This window comes from Trachurus trachurus, assembly GCF_905171665.1.
Source record: "Trachurus trachurus genome assembly, chromosome: 16".
NCBI lineage: Eukaryota > Metazoa > Chordata > Actinopteri > Carangiformes > Carangidae > Trachurus > Trachurus trachurus.
The window spans coordinates 12566017-12582895 of NC_139902.1; the positions used below are offsets into that span (position 1 = coordinate 12566017).

The 16879-nt window shown below is 42.7% G+C and overlaps 1 protein-coding gene across 2 annotated transcripts; it reads left to right on the forward strand.

The window, feature by feature from the left end:
* The first annotated feature begins 365 nt into the window (after positions 1-365).
* On the forward strand, positions 366-16377 carry arnt (aryl hydrocarbon receptor nuclear translocator). 2 transcript variants are annotated; one of them, XM_083990587.1, is made up of 19 exons: positions 366-732; positions 1361-1454; positions 1615-1653; positions 1766-1816; positions 2689-2902; positions 5505-5718; positions 5808-5910; positions 6013-6078; positions 6241-6326; positions 6445-6521; positions 7025-7159; positions 7254-7328; positions 8932-9083; positions 9967-10054; positions 12657-12853; positions 13487-13673; positions 13911-14088; positions 14172-14308; positions 14407-16377. In XM_083990587.1, exons 1-19 carry the CDS (start codon positions 696-698, stop codon positions 14488-14490), a joined length of 2214 nt encoding a protein of 737 aa, XP_083846713.1. In that variant the 5' UTR covers positions 366-695; the 3' UTR covers positions 14491-16377. The 2 variants fall into 2 exon arrangements, with proteins under 2 accessions (XP_083846713.1, XP_083846714.1); XM_083990588.1 differs by having other exon boundaries at positions 13914-14088.
* Positions 16378-16879: the final 502 nt, after the last annotated feature.

Sequence of the window (16879 nt, forward strand, 5' to 3'; positions counted from 1 at the left end):
TTCATGATTCATGTAATGACAGATTCCAGATTATTTGAGTCACCCCTTTACCAGAGAACAGAAACAAAAGAAAATTTTGCTGGTTGCACAAAATTCAAATAGATGAAAACTTGCACTGTCTCGATTTTTAGGGGCAAAATGCCCTCATAGAGGCAGCCTGGAGCCTTGAACATTACTTGTTACCTGGGACGTTTATGATCCTGTTTCTGTCTCATCATCCGGAGGTTTTTTTTTTGGGGGGGGGGGCAGTCAGACCTGCAGGTCCCTCCGTCCTCTGTGTGTCAGCAGCGCCGGGGCGGAGCACGACATGGATTTCCCAACATGTCGCGTCATTTGTATCTGGCGGCTGCGGAGTCCAATAGAGAGAGAGAGGAGGAAAGAAAACAGTGTAGACAGACGGACTGTAGCTCCGCTAGCTCACACCGCCATCTTTAACTGGTAGGGGCTTTAAACCGGGAGAAAACCGGGAAACTGGCACCGGAGGAGACAACCTGTTTGTTCCGCCTGTTGTTTTAAACCCTCGCGTCGCTCCGGAGCTGCAGCAGCCGCGGGGTTGGACATCTTATCGGACAAAGTGAAGTCGTGAGGGAGGAAATCGGCGAGGCTCTGGTTAGCCTCTCTCTCAGCTAGCGAGGGGGAGGGGCGGGGGTTTTGAGGATTTCTTTTTTTTTTTTCTCAGCCGAAGTTGTTTGTTTATGTTATTCCACACGGACATGTCCTCTTCAAACCCAGGTAAAGTGCAATAAAACTCACAGCGACAGTCAGCTACACGGCCCAGGGCGCCTGTTAATGGTTTTCTGGGTGTTTTGTGTCCTTTGCAGCTTCAGTGGACACTTTCCTGAAGATAGCGTGACAGCAGCGGCTCAGTTAGCTCAGCGATGCTAAGCTAACGCCACAGCGGTGCTGGCTGTGTATTGCATAAGCGTCAGTTAGCCTGTTAGCACGCTAGCCGGCTAACAGCGGCCACAATACTGAGACAGTTTAAAGAAACGAAATGTTGAGTAGAGAGACGACCAGGCCGTGGTTGACTCTACTCTGTCCATAGGTTTTTATATATATATTTTTAGAAAATGCTGCCCACATGATTGGTATCTGTCGTTTTAGCCGGAGCTTAGCTCGGAGGTTGCGATTATCTTAGCTGCCAACTGTTTGCTTCACCGATTCGACTGTTCATATGTTACCAGTTTAATGTGTTGTTTTTATATACATTTAATACATTGTGAAATAAAAAAGTAAATGTCAGTGTGCGTTATAACGTGAGCCTGGCCTCTGATCGTGAGGTCCCCTGAGTATAGTTGAGTTTCCTCTGCAGTGCTAGAGGCACAATAGGAAATCACCTGTCTCTCCGTGTTATTTATAGAGTTGCCAGATCCAAATCTGGGTATGGGGGAAAGTGGGACCCAAGCAGGTGGCCGGGCTGTCATGCCAAAAGGGACCAACAAGAGACCAGCAGCGTAAGTGTGTTTGTGTGTTTTAGCGGTTTATTTTGTCAGCAGCATCGTGTTATGTGTACTTGCTGACGGAGACGCTTTTGCTTTCGTTTGTTGTGGTCAAAATTTCTTGTGAGAATATTTGTGTGAAACTTCTCATGTAACATTGTTCACCACATTGCAGGCCTGACTTTGATGATGACGACGGAAGCAAGTTGTTTAGGTACGTTTTGTATCAGATTGACATGTGATAAAGCACGAATGATGAGTTTAATCAACCAGTGTTTCAGTTTTCTTGGCTGCTGAGATAACAGCAGTGTTTCTCTCTTTCTTAGGTGTGATGATGACACAGGAGGCTCTAACAATGACAAAGAGCGCTTTGCCAGGTAGGAGGTGTATTAGGAGAGATAAATGTGTGTGGGAGATACAATGTTGACACTATTATTATGTCAATGCTGAGCTCCCTCTCCTTTCCATGTTTTTTTCCTTTTCTTTTTTTAGTCTTAAGCTTATTTTTATTTTTGGTTGTGATTTTTTGGGCCAGTTTTTTTAGTGGGTTGGTTTCATTTCCAGGTTTTTGGAAGAAGATCAAAGTTTTGCAGATAAGGAAAAACTAGCCAGGTATGGCCTGTACCACTGTGGAAGGCTCCCTCTCCTGCTTGTATTCATATCAATAGTGAATGCACTGATCAAATACTATCCTGTCCTGCTGGGACCCCAGCACATTGTTGTTTTGACAGTACGACATTACCGGTATATTTTGCCGCTCTGTGCATCCGTTGGTGCCTGTCAGAATGTTCTGCTTCTTTGCCCTCGGCAGCTGGTTGTCTATCTCAACCCACCACTGTGATGTGTGTCACTAACCGCTGTGCTGTGTGTGTGAGTCGGGGACTTCTTTCACTGTGGTAATCCCTTCCTCTTGAGCAACTGTCCTCTCTGTCTCTTTTCTCTCCCCCCTCTCAGGGCATCTGAAGGGTCTTTCTCTTTCTGCACTCTTTTGTCACACCAACTGGCCGTGAAAGACCAGGCTCACTTGCTTTCTCACCATCGTTTCGATGGATCATTGACAACACTTTATTGTTTTGTGCGTCCAGCATTTCTCTCACCTTCTCTCATTTCCACCCCTTCTCGATTGGCATACTTGCATTGCAACATTAACTCTAAACTCTACTCCATGTTGTCCACCTGCCTTTTTCACCCATCTTTATCCCTCCTATCCTCTCCACCTCTGCCTCCCTCCCTTGTTTCCTCACTGCAGGGAGAACCACAGTGAGATTGAGAGGCGGAGGCGGAACAAGATGACCGCCTACATCACAGAGTTGTCAGATATGGTGCCCACCTGCAGTGCTCTCGCTCGGAAACCAGACAAACTAACCATCCTACGAATGGCTGTTTCCCATATGAAGTCTCTTAGAGGAAGCGGCAATACCAACACAGATGGGTCATACAAACCCTCCTTTCTCACCGACCAGGTATGAGCAATCCAAGCTGCTGTCACACATGCTCTGCGGCTGTGAACGTTTCTAGACATTATTAAGAGGAACTACAGTAAATGTGTGAACAGTAACATCTTGAGTCAGTTGAACTGCACATTAAATTGACTCTTGGAGAATTCATGAGGGAGTGGGTGTGTTGATCACATGTCAATCATTTCTTCTGTGCGCTTTACATAGGCACCAATGCTTGCCCGAACAAACAGGAGTATTTCCAGTTGCTGTGAATGAATCTCACACAGACAATCGCTACATGTGTGTTGGATGTGTTAAAGGGCAATTCTGGACAATGTCGAGAGAATCGTGTCAAGACTGTTTTGTGTGAAACTAAATTAAGTAATTAATTACATGGGTTTCTCAGTAAGTGTTGTTCCCACTTATACCTCTGAGTTCAGTGGAAATAGAGTGACGGAGGAGTGAAAGTAGCACCTTTTCAAAATTGCAACTTTTCTCACATCACAGTCAGTTACTATTTTCCGCTGACCCTCTCTGTAGCTGTTTTAATCTAAATTTGTGATGTCAAAGCTGATCTTGGTTTCATTTACCAAACTCTCTATGCGTTCCCTCCGGGCCCAGGACAGCTTGAAAATTGTTCAAAACCAAATTTATGATTTAACATGGGGTCTTGGTGACTGTAAGTATCGTACTCCTTCCTGTTAAAGCTCTGTGTTAACAGGTAAAAACTAGAGATGAACCGATTCGGCTTTCTCAGCCCCAATACTGATATCGATACCTTAGCTTACCTTGGCTTAGCGTATCGGCCGATACCCGGTGCCGATCCAATACCACTGTTGAATTGATAAACTCTATACCATGCTATGCAGAAGAGAGTGAAGGCATCAGGCTTGACTTTAACATTACTTTCCTAACTTTGTGAAACGTTGTTGCTCTGTGTGTTGTCTACCGGCATGCTGCATGTGCTGCTCTTAATGATGTAGCACGCGTCACAGACATAGAATTAAAGTGAATGGATCAGCATCATGGATCAGCCCAATCATCCGATACCTGATTTAGCTATTAAATCAATATCTGGGCCGATGTCCGATGTTATTACCGGATCAGTGCATCTCAAACGTAAACGCGCAACTTGAGTTCTGTTGTCGGTCAACACATGCGCTCCCCTTGACAACAGTCAGTACGTTTACATGCAGAGCTTAATCGAGCTATGCTCAAAATTCGATTTTGGCGTCAAGTCGGACTTCTGTCCTTGTCTCAATATACATGCAACTGAGAAAATCGAATAACTGACGGGGTCCGCCCCCTCATGCGGCGTCACCCGTTGTTTCAGCGGGTTAATACGCCTCCTGTCCTGTTGACTTTTCTGTCACCTCGTAAAAAACTGAATATAAACAACTTAGTAGCTTAAAGCAGATATCAGTGGAATGTTTTTGTTAATATAAGTCCTAAATAGTCCTATTTTCCGTCAGCAATCACTTACATGAAGTATTTCAGCCTAAACACGAGTCTCTCCGTCACTCTGCTCTGCTGTAACCCGAGGAGAAAATTTTCCTTGTGGGATACAAGTGTTATCCAATGAGGAGAGAGAACGGCATGAAGGGCTGTGTGTGCAGCCAAGGGATGCGCGTGAATGTGGTGACGTAGCACGAGGACCAATTGATGCCTGACAAGGGCGGGGGCTGCTAACTCATGGTGCGTTCAAAGAAACTCGTACTTTGTGTTTTTCCTTCCTGTGAAGTCATACCAGTTCGATCTGGTACGAGTTCACGGGTCGGAAGTTACGAGTGGCCGTTATAGGGAACTTTCACAGACAACAGGATGGTAAAAACACGAGCTACGGGTTACCTGGAACGCTACCAAGTCGTAGTTGTGACTTGAAGCTGTAACTTACGGTTTCAAAAGCCTGCCTTGAACGCAGCATTAGCCGAAACGGCCGTGAAGCTGATATCTGCTTTAATAATAAATTCTCAACTGCAGTTCCCGTCCAGACGCACCAGTCTGGGCTGGATGCGCGCTGAGAATAGGGTACGGGCTTCCTTTTTCTCTCTCTCTCTCTCTCTCTCTCTCTCTCTCTCTCTCTCTCTCTCTCTCTCTCTCTCTCTCTCTCTCTCTCTCTCTCTCTCTCTCTCTCTCTCTCTCTCTCTCTCTCTCTCTCTCTTTAAAAAATAAAACACTCTTGCTGGTTGCGCTGTGTGAAATGCATTGAATCGGCGCTGACATTGGGTTTTTTCTTTACTTTGCCGGGTTTGGGCGGCTTCTCTGCTCCACTTGGTGCCGTCTCTACGGTTGTGGAGCATGCGCACATGCATTGTCCAGTTATACTCCGACTAAGGTGTATACATGACAGAGATTCGAATTCCAATCGCATTATCTGGGTGTCTTAATCGGAGTTCTCCAACTCCGATTTCAGTCGGACTAAGGTGTTTACATGCACTTCAGTTGTCCAGTCGGATTAAGGCAATAATTCGTTTTTTTCAAGTGTCATGTAAACGTATTGAGTGTTGATACTAGTTACAGGGACAAAGGCAAACGTGTGCTCTGAAGAGAAAGAGTTATAATTTACACACTCGTATCACGTTCCACTGATCTCTAATCCTTGTCCTTTGATGCTTTGTGTCTGAAGGAACTGAAGCACCTCATCCTGGAGGCAGCCGATGGCTTCCTATTTGTGGTGTCCTGTGAGACTGGTCGCATTGTATACGTCTCAGACTCCCTGACTCCCGTCCTCAACCAGTCACAGCCTGAATGGCTTGGTTCCTCCCTTTATGATCAGCTCCATCCAGACGACACAGAAAAGCTCAGGGAGCAGCTCTCGACTGCAGAAAATAACAACACTGGTATGAAGCACTCAGACACACGGTAGCAGCCCCCACCCCCCAGTGCACCCATGATTGACTCAATGCGCTCTCTTGCTTGTCTTTTAAAGGGAGGATGTTGGACTTGAAGACAGGGACAGTGAAGAAAGAAAGCCAGCAGTCATCAGCCAGAATGAGCATGGGGGCCCGTCGATCATTCATCTGCAGAATGAGGTGTGAATCTTACTAGAATTAATATTATGCAGCTCAGTATTTATATTGGTGTAAGTGCCAGGATGCATACATTGTTCATCTGGTGTCTGGTTGTGTTTAAAGGTGCGGCACGTGTCCAGTGGAACCGTTGTCAATGAACAGACTGAACTTCCTTAGGAATAGAAACAGGTGAGGAAAAAAACAAATTTATCTATTTGTCTAAAAACAGAGTTAGGATTATGGCACATTGACACACCTGGAACAGGCCTGTAGCAATTAGATGCATATTAACATGATTTTTATTACAGGCTAAATTTAATTATAATTTTATAATGTCTTCCTTCCCCTCAGGAATGGTTTGGGTCCGACCAAGGAAGGGGAGCCCCAGTATGTAGTGGTCCACTGTACAGGATACATCAAGTCCTGGCCCCCTGCAGGTAAAACTAATAACTCAGTAAGGACCAGGATATAAAGCCATCTCTTCTAATACGCCATACATCTGTTAATATGCCCTATACCCATGTTAACAGTTTATTTTTTGTTTTTGTTTTGTAGGGGTATCATTAACAGATGACGAAGCAGACAACACTCAGGGGAGCCGCTACTGTCTGGTTGCTATTGGGAGATTACAGGTATAAAGGATGTTACTGATACAGAATTGTGCACATGTGTATTTGATACAAGTTACACTCATGTAATCATTTGTGACTAATCATGGATGTACCATATTAAATATAGTATGTAGTTGACATAAAGGAGAAAAAAGTTGTTTAGTTATGGCAATGTAGCCTTTTGCCTCTGATCTGAAACCTTCCCTGCCAATTGTGTAATCTCTGACCAACAATACAAGAATAAACATTTCTGAGCTTGTATGTACACCTACCCACCCGCAAGGCAGTACTTCATGGTCCCAATCTACAGTCTTATCTGAAGTGGATTACAGCTGATGTTTGCAGTTGCGTCGTGTTTTGAAATGTTCTTTTGTCCTGTCGCCTGATTTGCTGAGTTGCAAAACAGTGATAATATTTTCAACAATTCAAAACTAGAAACTCATTCTCCCAACGTTTTGTCCATAAATGTTATTAATGTACATTGTGACGATAAAGAAACAATGCTTCTTTTTTTCCCCCCGCAGGTGACTTGTTGCCCAAGCGACACAGACATTAACAGCATCAGTGTTCCAGTAGAGTTCATCTCACGCCATAATTGCCAGGGCATGTTCACCTTTGTAGACCACCGCTGCATGGCCACTGTCGGCTACCAGCCTCAGGTAAGCAGCGCAGCTGATGGAAATGTCACGTCTAGACTGTGTTAAATGTCACCTGGGATAATGGTGATTGTGTAATCTGCTGTTTTTGTTTTAGGATATGCTGGGTAAGAATATCCTGGAGTTCGCCCACCCAGAGGACCAGGGCTTACTGAGAGACAGTTTCCAGCAGGTAGGACAGTCCCAATATACGTAGGCTTTCGAGGACTTGTTTTAGTCCTGCTTATCTCTTGTGTTTGTATTACCACATCAGTGTGTTTACATGCACTTCAAAGAGTACTCTTGCGATTAATCATTGCACAAAAGAGTTAAAAAATCAATACAGCAGAGCAGAGTTATCATCATCCTTTTATTACATTTGTTCTTTTTCAAATCCAGGCACCTGCATTACCTAAAATGCAACTTGACTCAATTCACTCAACCGTACAGTTTGGGGTGTGGTATGTTTAAGGGTTCAACGATTCTTTGATACTGATGTCTTTGATCCTGTATTATGGAACGGGGGGTTATTTAGACCAGGTGTTATCATTTCTTTTCTCCACATTAAAAAAAAAAAAAAGCTGACTTGAGACATCACTTTGGGGATTTGTATAACTATTACTGCTGCTGCTGTAGTCCTGCAGAATGAGAGAAAGATCAATACGCATAGCAGCCTTGTATTATCTGCAAAACGTGAAGTGAAGTCAAACCAAAACTGAAATTGACCAAAAGAGGCTGTTAGAGTCTTTTCCTTTGAATTTCATTCTGCTTGTGGTGGCAGCTGACTGCGGAGGCGGGGGACATTTTAATATGTTAAGCTTACAGTGCTTTACTGCAAAAAGTATAAGCTCATTGTTTCATTTTAGTTCCAAGAAATAACCGCTATCACCGACTCAGATCAGGTGAGGGAGCGTTCATGACATAGTTGTGACTGGCTGGTGAGCGCTCAGTCAGTCCACCCACGAACGGCAGTGAAGCAGTGAAGGTAAAAACAGCCCACCAGTGCAGCAGGGCTTCAACAGGGCTCCCAATATGATATAGGTCCATTGTCAATCTGTTTGAGAGAGGAAGAGCAGTGCAAGTGAGATTTTACCTATTTGAACAAGTGAAAGAGGAAACCATGTGTGGTGGGTATTATTGAGGAAAACTGCCATGAATAAATTAATGTATTAGATAAACTGTGCTTCACGTCTAAAAATAACTGTAAAAATTTCACCAGTTTAGCACTTGACTGATTCTTTCTCACCGTCGGAGTTAAACCAACACTAAGGAACTTTTCAACCTTCATATAATATTTTCATAACTTTTGTGATGGTACATCGACTTACAACAGGTTGAATGACACCTCTGTCATGGCCTGAGGGGGTGTATCACCTTCACTGGGACTAAGCAACTTTGAGGAGCATGGTAGGAACCCGGCTCTCACTTAAGTTTCACTTTTGCGAGTCACGACGAGGAGGGAGCAGGCAATGCAGCACCTTTCCGTCGGATTTCTCAGTGTGTTTACTGAGAAATGATCCGAGAAATGATCCGCTGCTAACAGAAACTTAGTTTGGACGTCTTCTGTTAATTTCCACGCGCTAGTGCTCATGGGAAATGGAGTCTTCCTTCAGGCAAAACACTACCGCTTTGGGCCACTGGCGCCGCCAAACTCAACCAAAACTGAAAGTTCTTTAGTACTGCTTTAAGTGTTGTTCAGTTTTATGTATAACCTGATATTTCACAATAGCCCGGGGTGTGTGTGAACGGTTGTAAACACATCATGAGTGTTTGTCATGTCGGACTTGTCTCCTCAGGTGATGAAGCTGAAGGGCCAGGTTTTGTCGGTGATGTTTCGGTTCCGCTCCAAATCGAGAGAATGGATCTGGATGAGAACCAGCTCCTTCACCTTCCAAAACCCATTTTCAGAGGAGATTGAGTATATCATCTGCACCAATGTCAATGTCAAGTGAGTCATTCTTCATTTAGCCTGAGGTTTATTCAGAGGTTTATTCAAACCAATACTAAAGATTATGTAACATTGTTGCACAACCGAATACAACACATAATGAAACCACTGATGTGGTCAACTGTAACTGCTGAAAGATCCCTCTTTCTGAACGCGTACCTATCGCCCTCAACCCCCCATTACCATACCGTAACCACACACTGATCGCTCTCTCCCTACACCTCTCCTCTGCGCCCGTCTCATTGTGGGGCAGTAGAAACTCGACTCAGGACCCCCTCACTCCCATCTCCTCCCCAGGGGGTTTGCTGCCCCCTACCTTGGGTCAGAGCAGCCCAAGTGGCCCTCCGGTAGTGCTCAGCCCGGGGCAGGTGGCCACCAGGTGAGACCGGACCTGACTGTCCCCCTGCATGGGAGAACGGGGGCTGCTTCTTCATGGGAGACTACTGCTGTTTCTAGAAAGCTCTAGTCCTTCTGGTTCTGTCGTCATTTCCCACCCTGGGTGACTCTTCTCTCCATTTTATTTATCTCTGTTGCCCTGTAGCGTTGGGAAAATTGAGCTGTGGTCTAATAAAAAGCATGTCTCATAGTTGTTTTCATGTAGCCTATGGTAAAAAGATAAACTTCTAATAGGTGGTGTAGCATGTTAGAGGTGTGTATTTACATCACAGGCCTTTCTCTGCTGAAGCTTGTCACTCTCTTCCTGTTCTGTCCTCCTTTTTCTTTTGTTGCCATGGTGACCAGTGGCGGGTTGAGTGCTATTTTGCCAGCAGGTGTTTGGGATTTCTCACTCAACAGTGGAGGGGCATGGAAATGGAAATGAGGCTATTTAAAAACCAACTTCAAATCAACACCCCTTTCTCTCGTTCTCTCTTTCCCCTTCCAGGCAGTTCCAGCAGCAGCAGCAGGCAGAGCTGGAGGGAGCCGGAGCCAGAGACGGTCTGTATGAGGCCGGACCCATCACCCTCCCACAGGTTAGAGCACACGTGTGGACACATGATTGTATTTCCCTAGTGTTACACAAAGTATCACCATTGACGGAACAACACTGTACTTCCTCATAGGAAGTACAGCACAGTAATTACTCTAGCAGACGTTGATTTCAACAGTAAAACAGGTCATAATTAGCCTTACAATAGCCCAGCAGTTTGCGATAATGTTTTATTAGCACCGTATTAACATCAAATGCGTCATCACTAACAGAAAACAGTAAAGTAATACCTCAAATTACAAACAATCGCCACAGATAATAGTCCAATGAGTGTATTTTTGTGGAGTGATAAAAGATGCATACCGGTACCAATATTTAGATTTTCACAGATCAGTGACATTTTTAGTTGATTTCCTCTGGAAGGCGTTAACATTATTTCACATGGTTGCACACATATGAAACGTGACAGAAGTGGTTGTGTAAGAGTGCTAAAGAGAGAAGTTCACACCCTGGCAAATTGTCTTAAGATTGCGTTGTTGCTTTTGTTTTCACTTGTCCAGTGTATATCTTATGAGTCTTCATTTTGACCATTTTCTTCTTCTGTTCTGAAGGTCATTAGATATATTAACTCACTATAAGATAACATCTTAGATGTGAGTTGATGTGCAAGGATGTGCAGGCAGAAACTATACAGGCATTTGAGGCAAGGCACGTTTATTTGTATAGGCCTTTTTTTTAATTACATGTACAAAGAACATGAGATCATCATGGGTGTTACAGTTAAAATCAAAATATTATTTTACACATACACACACACACATACATCATGGTATAATGTCACACTATTCAAGGTGCATTCACAATCCATTTTCCCAGCATTCAGTACATTTTGCCGACTGAAGCCTTACAACAAAAGTAAGTCTCTCCATACAGTAAATTTCTTGAATGATCCCGTGCCACTGGACCAATGTTGGAGGATCTAGTTGCAACCATTTTCTGGTTATAGCTTTCCTACTACTTGCCAAAAGAATCTTCAGTAAGTATTTATCCTTGTGTAGGACTTTTTCCAGAATTTTACCGAGATATAAAGTAACAAAAGATAAATCTAAATCCACCCCTATGATTTTCAGACAGGCCCAAAAAACATGAAAGTGATTAGCCGTAGAGGTTCCACATTGTCTGCAACAGACGCCTTGGCTCTGTGTGCCTGTTTGCAGTGCTGTTATTTTAGAGGTTATGAAAAATCTCACTACATTCTTCCAGCCGAACTCTCTTAACGATCTTGAGTTTGAAGTGGTCGCTTGTGTCTCACACATTTCTATCTAGATCTCTTCTGATATTTGTGTTTCTGACTCCCTCTCCCATTTTTGTTCAATGGATATCGTAGAATGATTTTAGAGACTTGTATGCTTCCATATATTCTTCAGACCAACTTTTTATTGTCTTTTTTTGGGTATGCATCAATATAGAAATGAAATTGTATTCCTTCTCCTCTTTGATTTGTAATTTTATATTATTATAGTCTCTGACTTGCAGGTATCTATGGAATACCTGCTTTTCCAGTCCAAATGTGTCTGAAATTAACTCATAGAAATGAGGGAAGAAAAAGATGTGATACCTCTCCTAACCCACTGTTTAAAGCCCCCGTCCAATCTAGCAGGTTCAAATTCTGGATCAGGGTTTCCCGCAGCGCTTTCCTGTTAAGGCGGCCGCCTTAACAGGAAAGCGCTGCCGCCTAAACTAACTACTAACTAAAAAATTAAAATGTAGCGATATTCGCCGCCGCTCCCGCCCCCTGTTTTCTGGGGGAAACACTGCTGGATCATATGTTTTATGTTTTAGTTTTATTTGTTTGGATCCCCATTAGCTGCGCACTAGAGCACCGCTAGTCTTCCTGGGATCCACATTTAAAACCAGTACATTTAAACATATACATCTACAATCACAACACGAAAAAGACAAGTCAACAAAAACTTACATTAAATCTGCACAATCGGATTGCCATCTACATCAAAGAACGTATGTAAGATACTCCAATGTACAGTGGTTATAAAATAAAATATAACATTACACAATACACAATAAAATAGAATAAAATAAAAGGGTAAAACAAATGAAAATGACAACAAGAAACCCTACTACCCTATATAAAACCCTTTGTGTGTACGTGTGTGTGCATGTTATTTTACAGATATGAAATTCCAAGATATTTTTTTATTTGCTTTTTAAATGTTAATTTGTGTGTGGGTTTAGTTATTGGCAGTGGTAAGGAGTTCCATGCTTTCATTGATCTGTATTTTATTGTGTGCTTCAAAAAAGTTGGTGTTTTGCTACCCAATTCAAAGCCCTAGCCTGTTTCTCTATTTGTAACCCTGTATAGCCCATTTTTACAAGCAGTTTGTCTCAGAGGGTTTTACATAGCATCATAACAACAGCCTCTGCCCTATGAGTATGGGTTTCATGTACGACAGCTCCAATAAACACTAAATTAAAGTGAACTGGAGCATTGAGGGAAATTTTTATTTCAAGGACTTTCCGGATATAATGATAAATGCTCACATTCAAGTCAGATCAGCTCTTCCCCACTTGAATACTGCAAAAGTTTTGAATAGTGATTGCTGACGGATGGTTTTGGTGGTCCTCAGATGCCAGTCCAGCCGGTGCAGCCTGTCACAGCTGCAGGACCAGACCACAGCAAGAGCCTCGAGAAGCCAGAGCTCTACTCCTCCCTTTTTCAAGGCCCAGATCAGACCAAGGCCATGCCCTCCACCTCTACTCCTTCCACACAGATTTACCCTCCAGCCAATAACTTCACTGCTAATCGACCCAATGATGCTTACAGGTAGGAAGTCTTATATGTACACGAGTCTGCATGTATTTGCATGTTCACCAGATCTTGAGCTTCAAAACAAAAGTTCACCTAATTGTTATTAATTTTGTTTAGTAAACACTGTCATCTTCGTGCTTCATAGTGACTCAGTTGTGTGTCTGTCTGCTGTCACATACCGATATGTTGGGGATTTTTTCTCTAGGCAGTGAATGTCAGTTACCAGACACAGTAACTCCATTGTATAATCTCTCATGCAAACAACATGACACAGTGCAGAAACAAGCATTTACTGGCACCTCTAGTTGAGCTTGTTTTTTCAGATCTGACTTGTGTTTATGTAACCTGCCATATCTGAAGATTTTGCCTGTTGAATCACATGGATACGGTTTGTGTATGATATTGGCTGATATACAACAACAATTACCACATTCCCACATGTGCTTTAAGTGGGTGCAGATGGTGCCTTTATTATTGCTCCTTCAGAATGAATTCCTGAAAGCATGTACAACATGTTTCAAGTAGCTGTTATGCTGACTTTAGTATAGCTCGGATTCACAGTGAATCTTTTGCACATGTTTATTTCAACATTGAGTTGAGTTTTAATTTTATTTTCAGAGCACTCACTCTCTTTTCTTTTCTCTGCAGGCCAGTCAATATGACTCCACAGATGGCGCAGCCAACCCACTCGGCAGGGCAGATGCTGGCTCGGATGTCTCGTCCCAATGGAGCCCCGCAGTCGGTTACCCCTTCCAGCACTGGCAGCCCCTTGCATGGAGGACCGGCAGGAGGATGGCCTGGAGCTGGAGCTGGACCACAATTTAATAACAACCAGGTAAGCCAGGGACTTGATAGAATGACACTTTCATGTGTCTCTTCCAGTTATTGTAGAGGACTGAACATTTCGGTGCTGGTTGATCAAGAGACACCTGTTGTCATCGGCAGCAACAGGAAATGTATTATGATACTACAAGTCACAAAATTCTGGCAGCAAACAACAATAATTATTGTCATTTGCAACATTATCGATCCTGCCCAACTTCTAGTCAATAAATGCATGAATTGTAACCAGCAGGTGGCTCCCCAGGCCCCAAAGACCATGTCTCCATCCTTTGCACCCATGGGAGGATTTGGAGGTAGCTCTTCCAACTCTTGTGGCCAGATGCCTACAGGTGCCGCTCCCACCCCCACCAGCGGTGCCAACTACCCACAAATGAACGCTCGTGCCAGCCTCAACACCAACGGTTACAGTAGGTTGCGCACATGCATGTCTGAATCCATGTCTCTCGGCTTATATCGTTGCGCTCTCTCACGCCTCTGCTCTCCGTCCCAGATGGCAATCAATCAGGGGCCCAGTTTCCGTCTCGAGCAGCCGAGGCAGTGTGGCCCCAGTGGCAGGGCCAGCAGCACTCTCAGAGTAATGCAGAGCAGCATCCTCACGCTCAGGGCAACCAGCAAGACATGTTTCCTGTGAGTGACACGAACTTAACCTGCCCAGCATTCACAAATACTCTCCCAAGTCTATGTCTCCTAAATAAAGTTTCTTTGTTTCTCTCCTTCTGATTCAGGATGTGTTGTCTATGCTGGACCAGCCTGCGAACTTCAACAGTGATGACTTTGAGATTCCCATGTACCCGTCGTTTAACGAGTGACCTGGTGAATACTGTTGGTTCACCCCCTAGTCTTCTTGACTGTTTTTGCCCTCACACTCTCTTATATTTCGCTCTTCTGCTCCTGTTTTCTTCCTGCTCCTGAGAGTAGCACTCTTCCCTTGCTTCGCATGGCTTGAACTGCACTGCTATGAGCCAGTTAAAAATGGAGGGATATATCTGACTGCAGATATATAGGAAAGGAAAATCAAGGATTTGCTACTGACTAAAAGATCATTATTTTAACAATATTCCAGCCATTGTAAGAGAAATCTTTAGCTAGCACTGCCCAAAGCTCGACAATCTATGTTGTAGATATGTGAGATATATAAATATATAAAAGCGCACAATCACACAACCACACTTGAATAGACTGCACAATAACACCTACATTCTGGTAAAAAACTTAAATAGGAAGTGCACACACACGTGCAAACAAAGGCCTTTTATTCTAATATATTCCTGGTTTTTCTCAGGCATTGATGAAGAGTGTATTTTGCTGTTTTACCCTTTAGCATGTAGCCTAATCACACCAATCGTTGATTTAAACTCTCAGGAAATTGCAGGGATATACAGTTTTGGTGATTTTAAAAAAGAGAAAGATTTCAAAGCTGTTGCACGCAAACCACCAATGTCTGTGCTAACCTCACTCACAGTTTTAAATCCACAGCATGTCTCTGCATGTCAGCACTGCTTTCATGGAGCGCTTCTACATTGTGTAGATTTTTATTGAGTACAGTTTTCTATGTACATTGGTGGCTTCACCTATAAATTTTTATCGTTTTGTTTTGCCTCTTAAGGAACTTTTGTTTTTCTTCATGTACTTTAACAACACAGACACACAGTGTTACAATGGCTACATACTGTTTGTCAAGGTGAAATGTATACAATCTTTTTTTTTTGCCTACATATACATATATACAGTATGCATGTGTGTATGTATGTTAAATGTATGCGTACAGTATCATTATCAACTTTAACACAGTCATAGGTTTTCAAACTTGCTTGATTTACTATTATCTGTCATCCTGCGTTACCCTGTACCAAGTATGGGCTTTTTGTACTTCTTTTGTAAAAGAAATAAAAATAAAAAAATCATACAGCAATAATTAACAAGCAGGAACTGCGTACTTTTAAAGCCATTCTTTATTGTTATTAATGTTTTCCTTAATTAATGTTATTTTGAATTGGAGAAAATGTGGTAGTAATGTTTGATTTTAATTGAAATGTTTCCCTAGTGTTTAATTTGTAATTTTTAAACTTTTAATGATCACTTGAGTTTTCCGTTGCCCTTTTCTGATCTATGTGTTATTAATGGTGTGATCAGGGTATTAAGGATTAAAATGGAATCAACGGAGCTAAAAGTAAGACAATGTACAAATGCGAATGTTCCGAAGATTTTGCTTTTCTCATTGTTTTGTCCTGTTGTTTGTGACAAACATTTGGATTAGGACTGAATGTTGGCCGAAGATCCAACCACCTGTGTTTTACAATCAATTTTTGGTAAGTTTGAGTTTTAGGAGAATGTTGCAGGATGAAAGATAATGCTTCTAAAAAATATTTAAGTTTAAGTAAATGTGTGGTGTTGGTTTAAATTTGACCCTTCTTCCATTGTTCGAGTGTAACACTTGCACACTCATGACGGCAAATTATGTAACTGTATGTAAACCCATGTTGATAATTGTCCAACTCTCATCTTGTTGGTGACTGTGTTGTCTTTGTTATTTTTGAAAACATTTTTGGTTGCTCTGTATCCAGGTTTTTTTTCCAATGATGTGAACTTTTATCACTCATAGAAACACAAATATATAAATATACTGTATATGTATATGAAATGTTAAATGAGAGAATGTTTGGTTTTTGTATTAAATTGTTATATTGTCAAAATTAAAAGGCTGGTCTGCAATTTGTGCTGCACCGACCTCAGACCTTCAGTTACTTGCATTCATGTATTTACTTCCTTCTAACAGTTGTTCTTCTCTGGAGAGGAAACTAAAGCCATCCTTTCTTTGTTTGGCCTGTATCCGTTTTCTTCCTCCTTTCTGTGTATCGGTGAAGACGCAAGGAGACGAGATCAGTGGGTATCTACCGGGATCAGTTTCTGCCTTCCTCCTTCCCTCCTCTCTTTCACAGCCTGGGGGTGAAAACAGGCTGAATTAATGCCACTACTGCTCTAAGGTTGGCTCACTATGTCAACTGTACTCTGTTTGGGTTGCACTTGAGTGGCATCTCCTGCTATAAATCTTGTCCTACTGTTTCAATACAAACACACCCCTGCCCCAGCTTTTTGTTCAGATCCACTGCTTAGTATCCGTGCTCTTGACTAGTGTGTGTGTGTGTGTGTGTGTTTCCGTGGTGGCATCAGGATACAAGCAATCTGCATTTTTTTTTT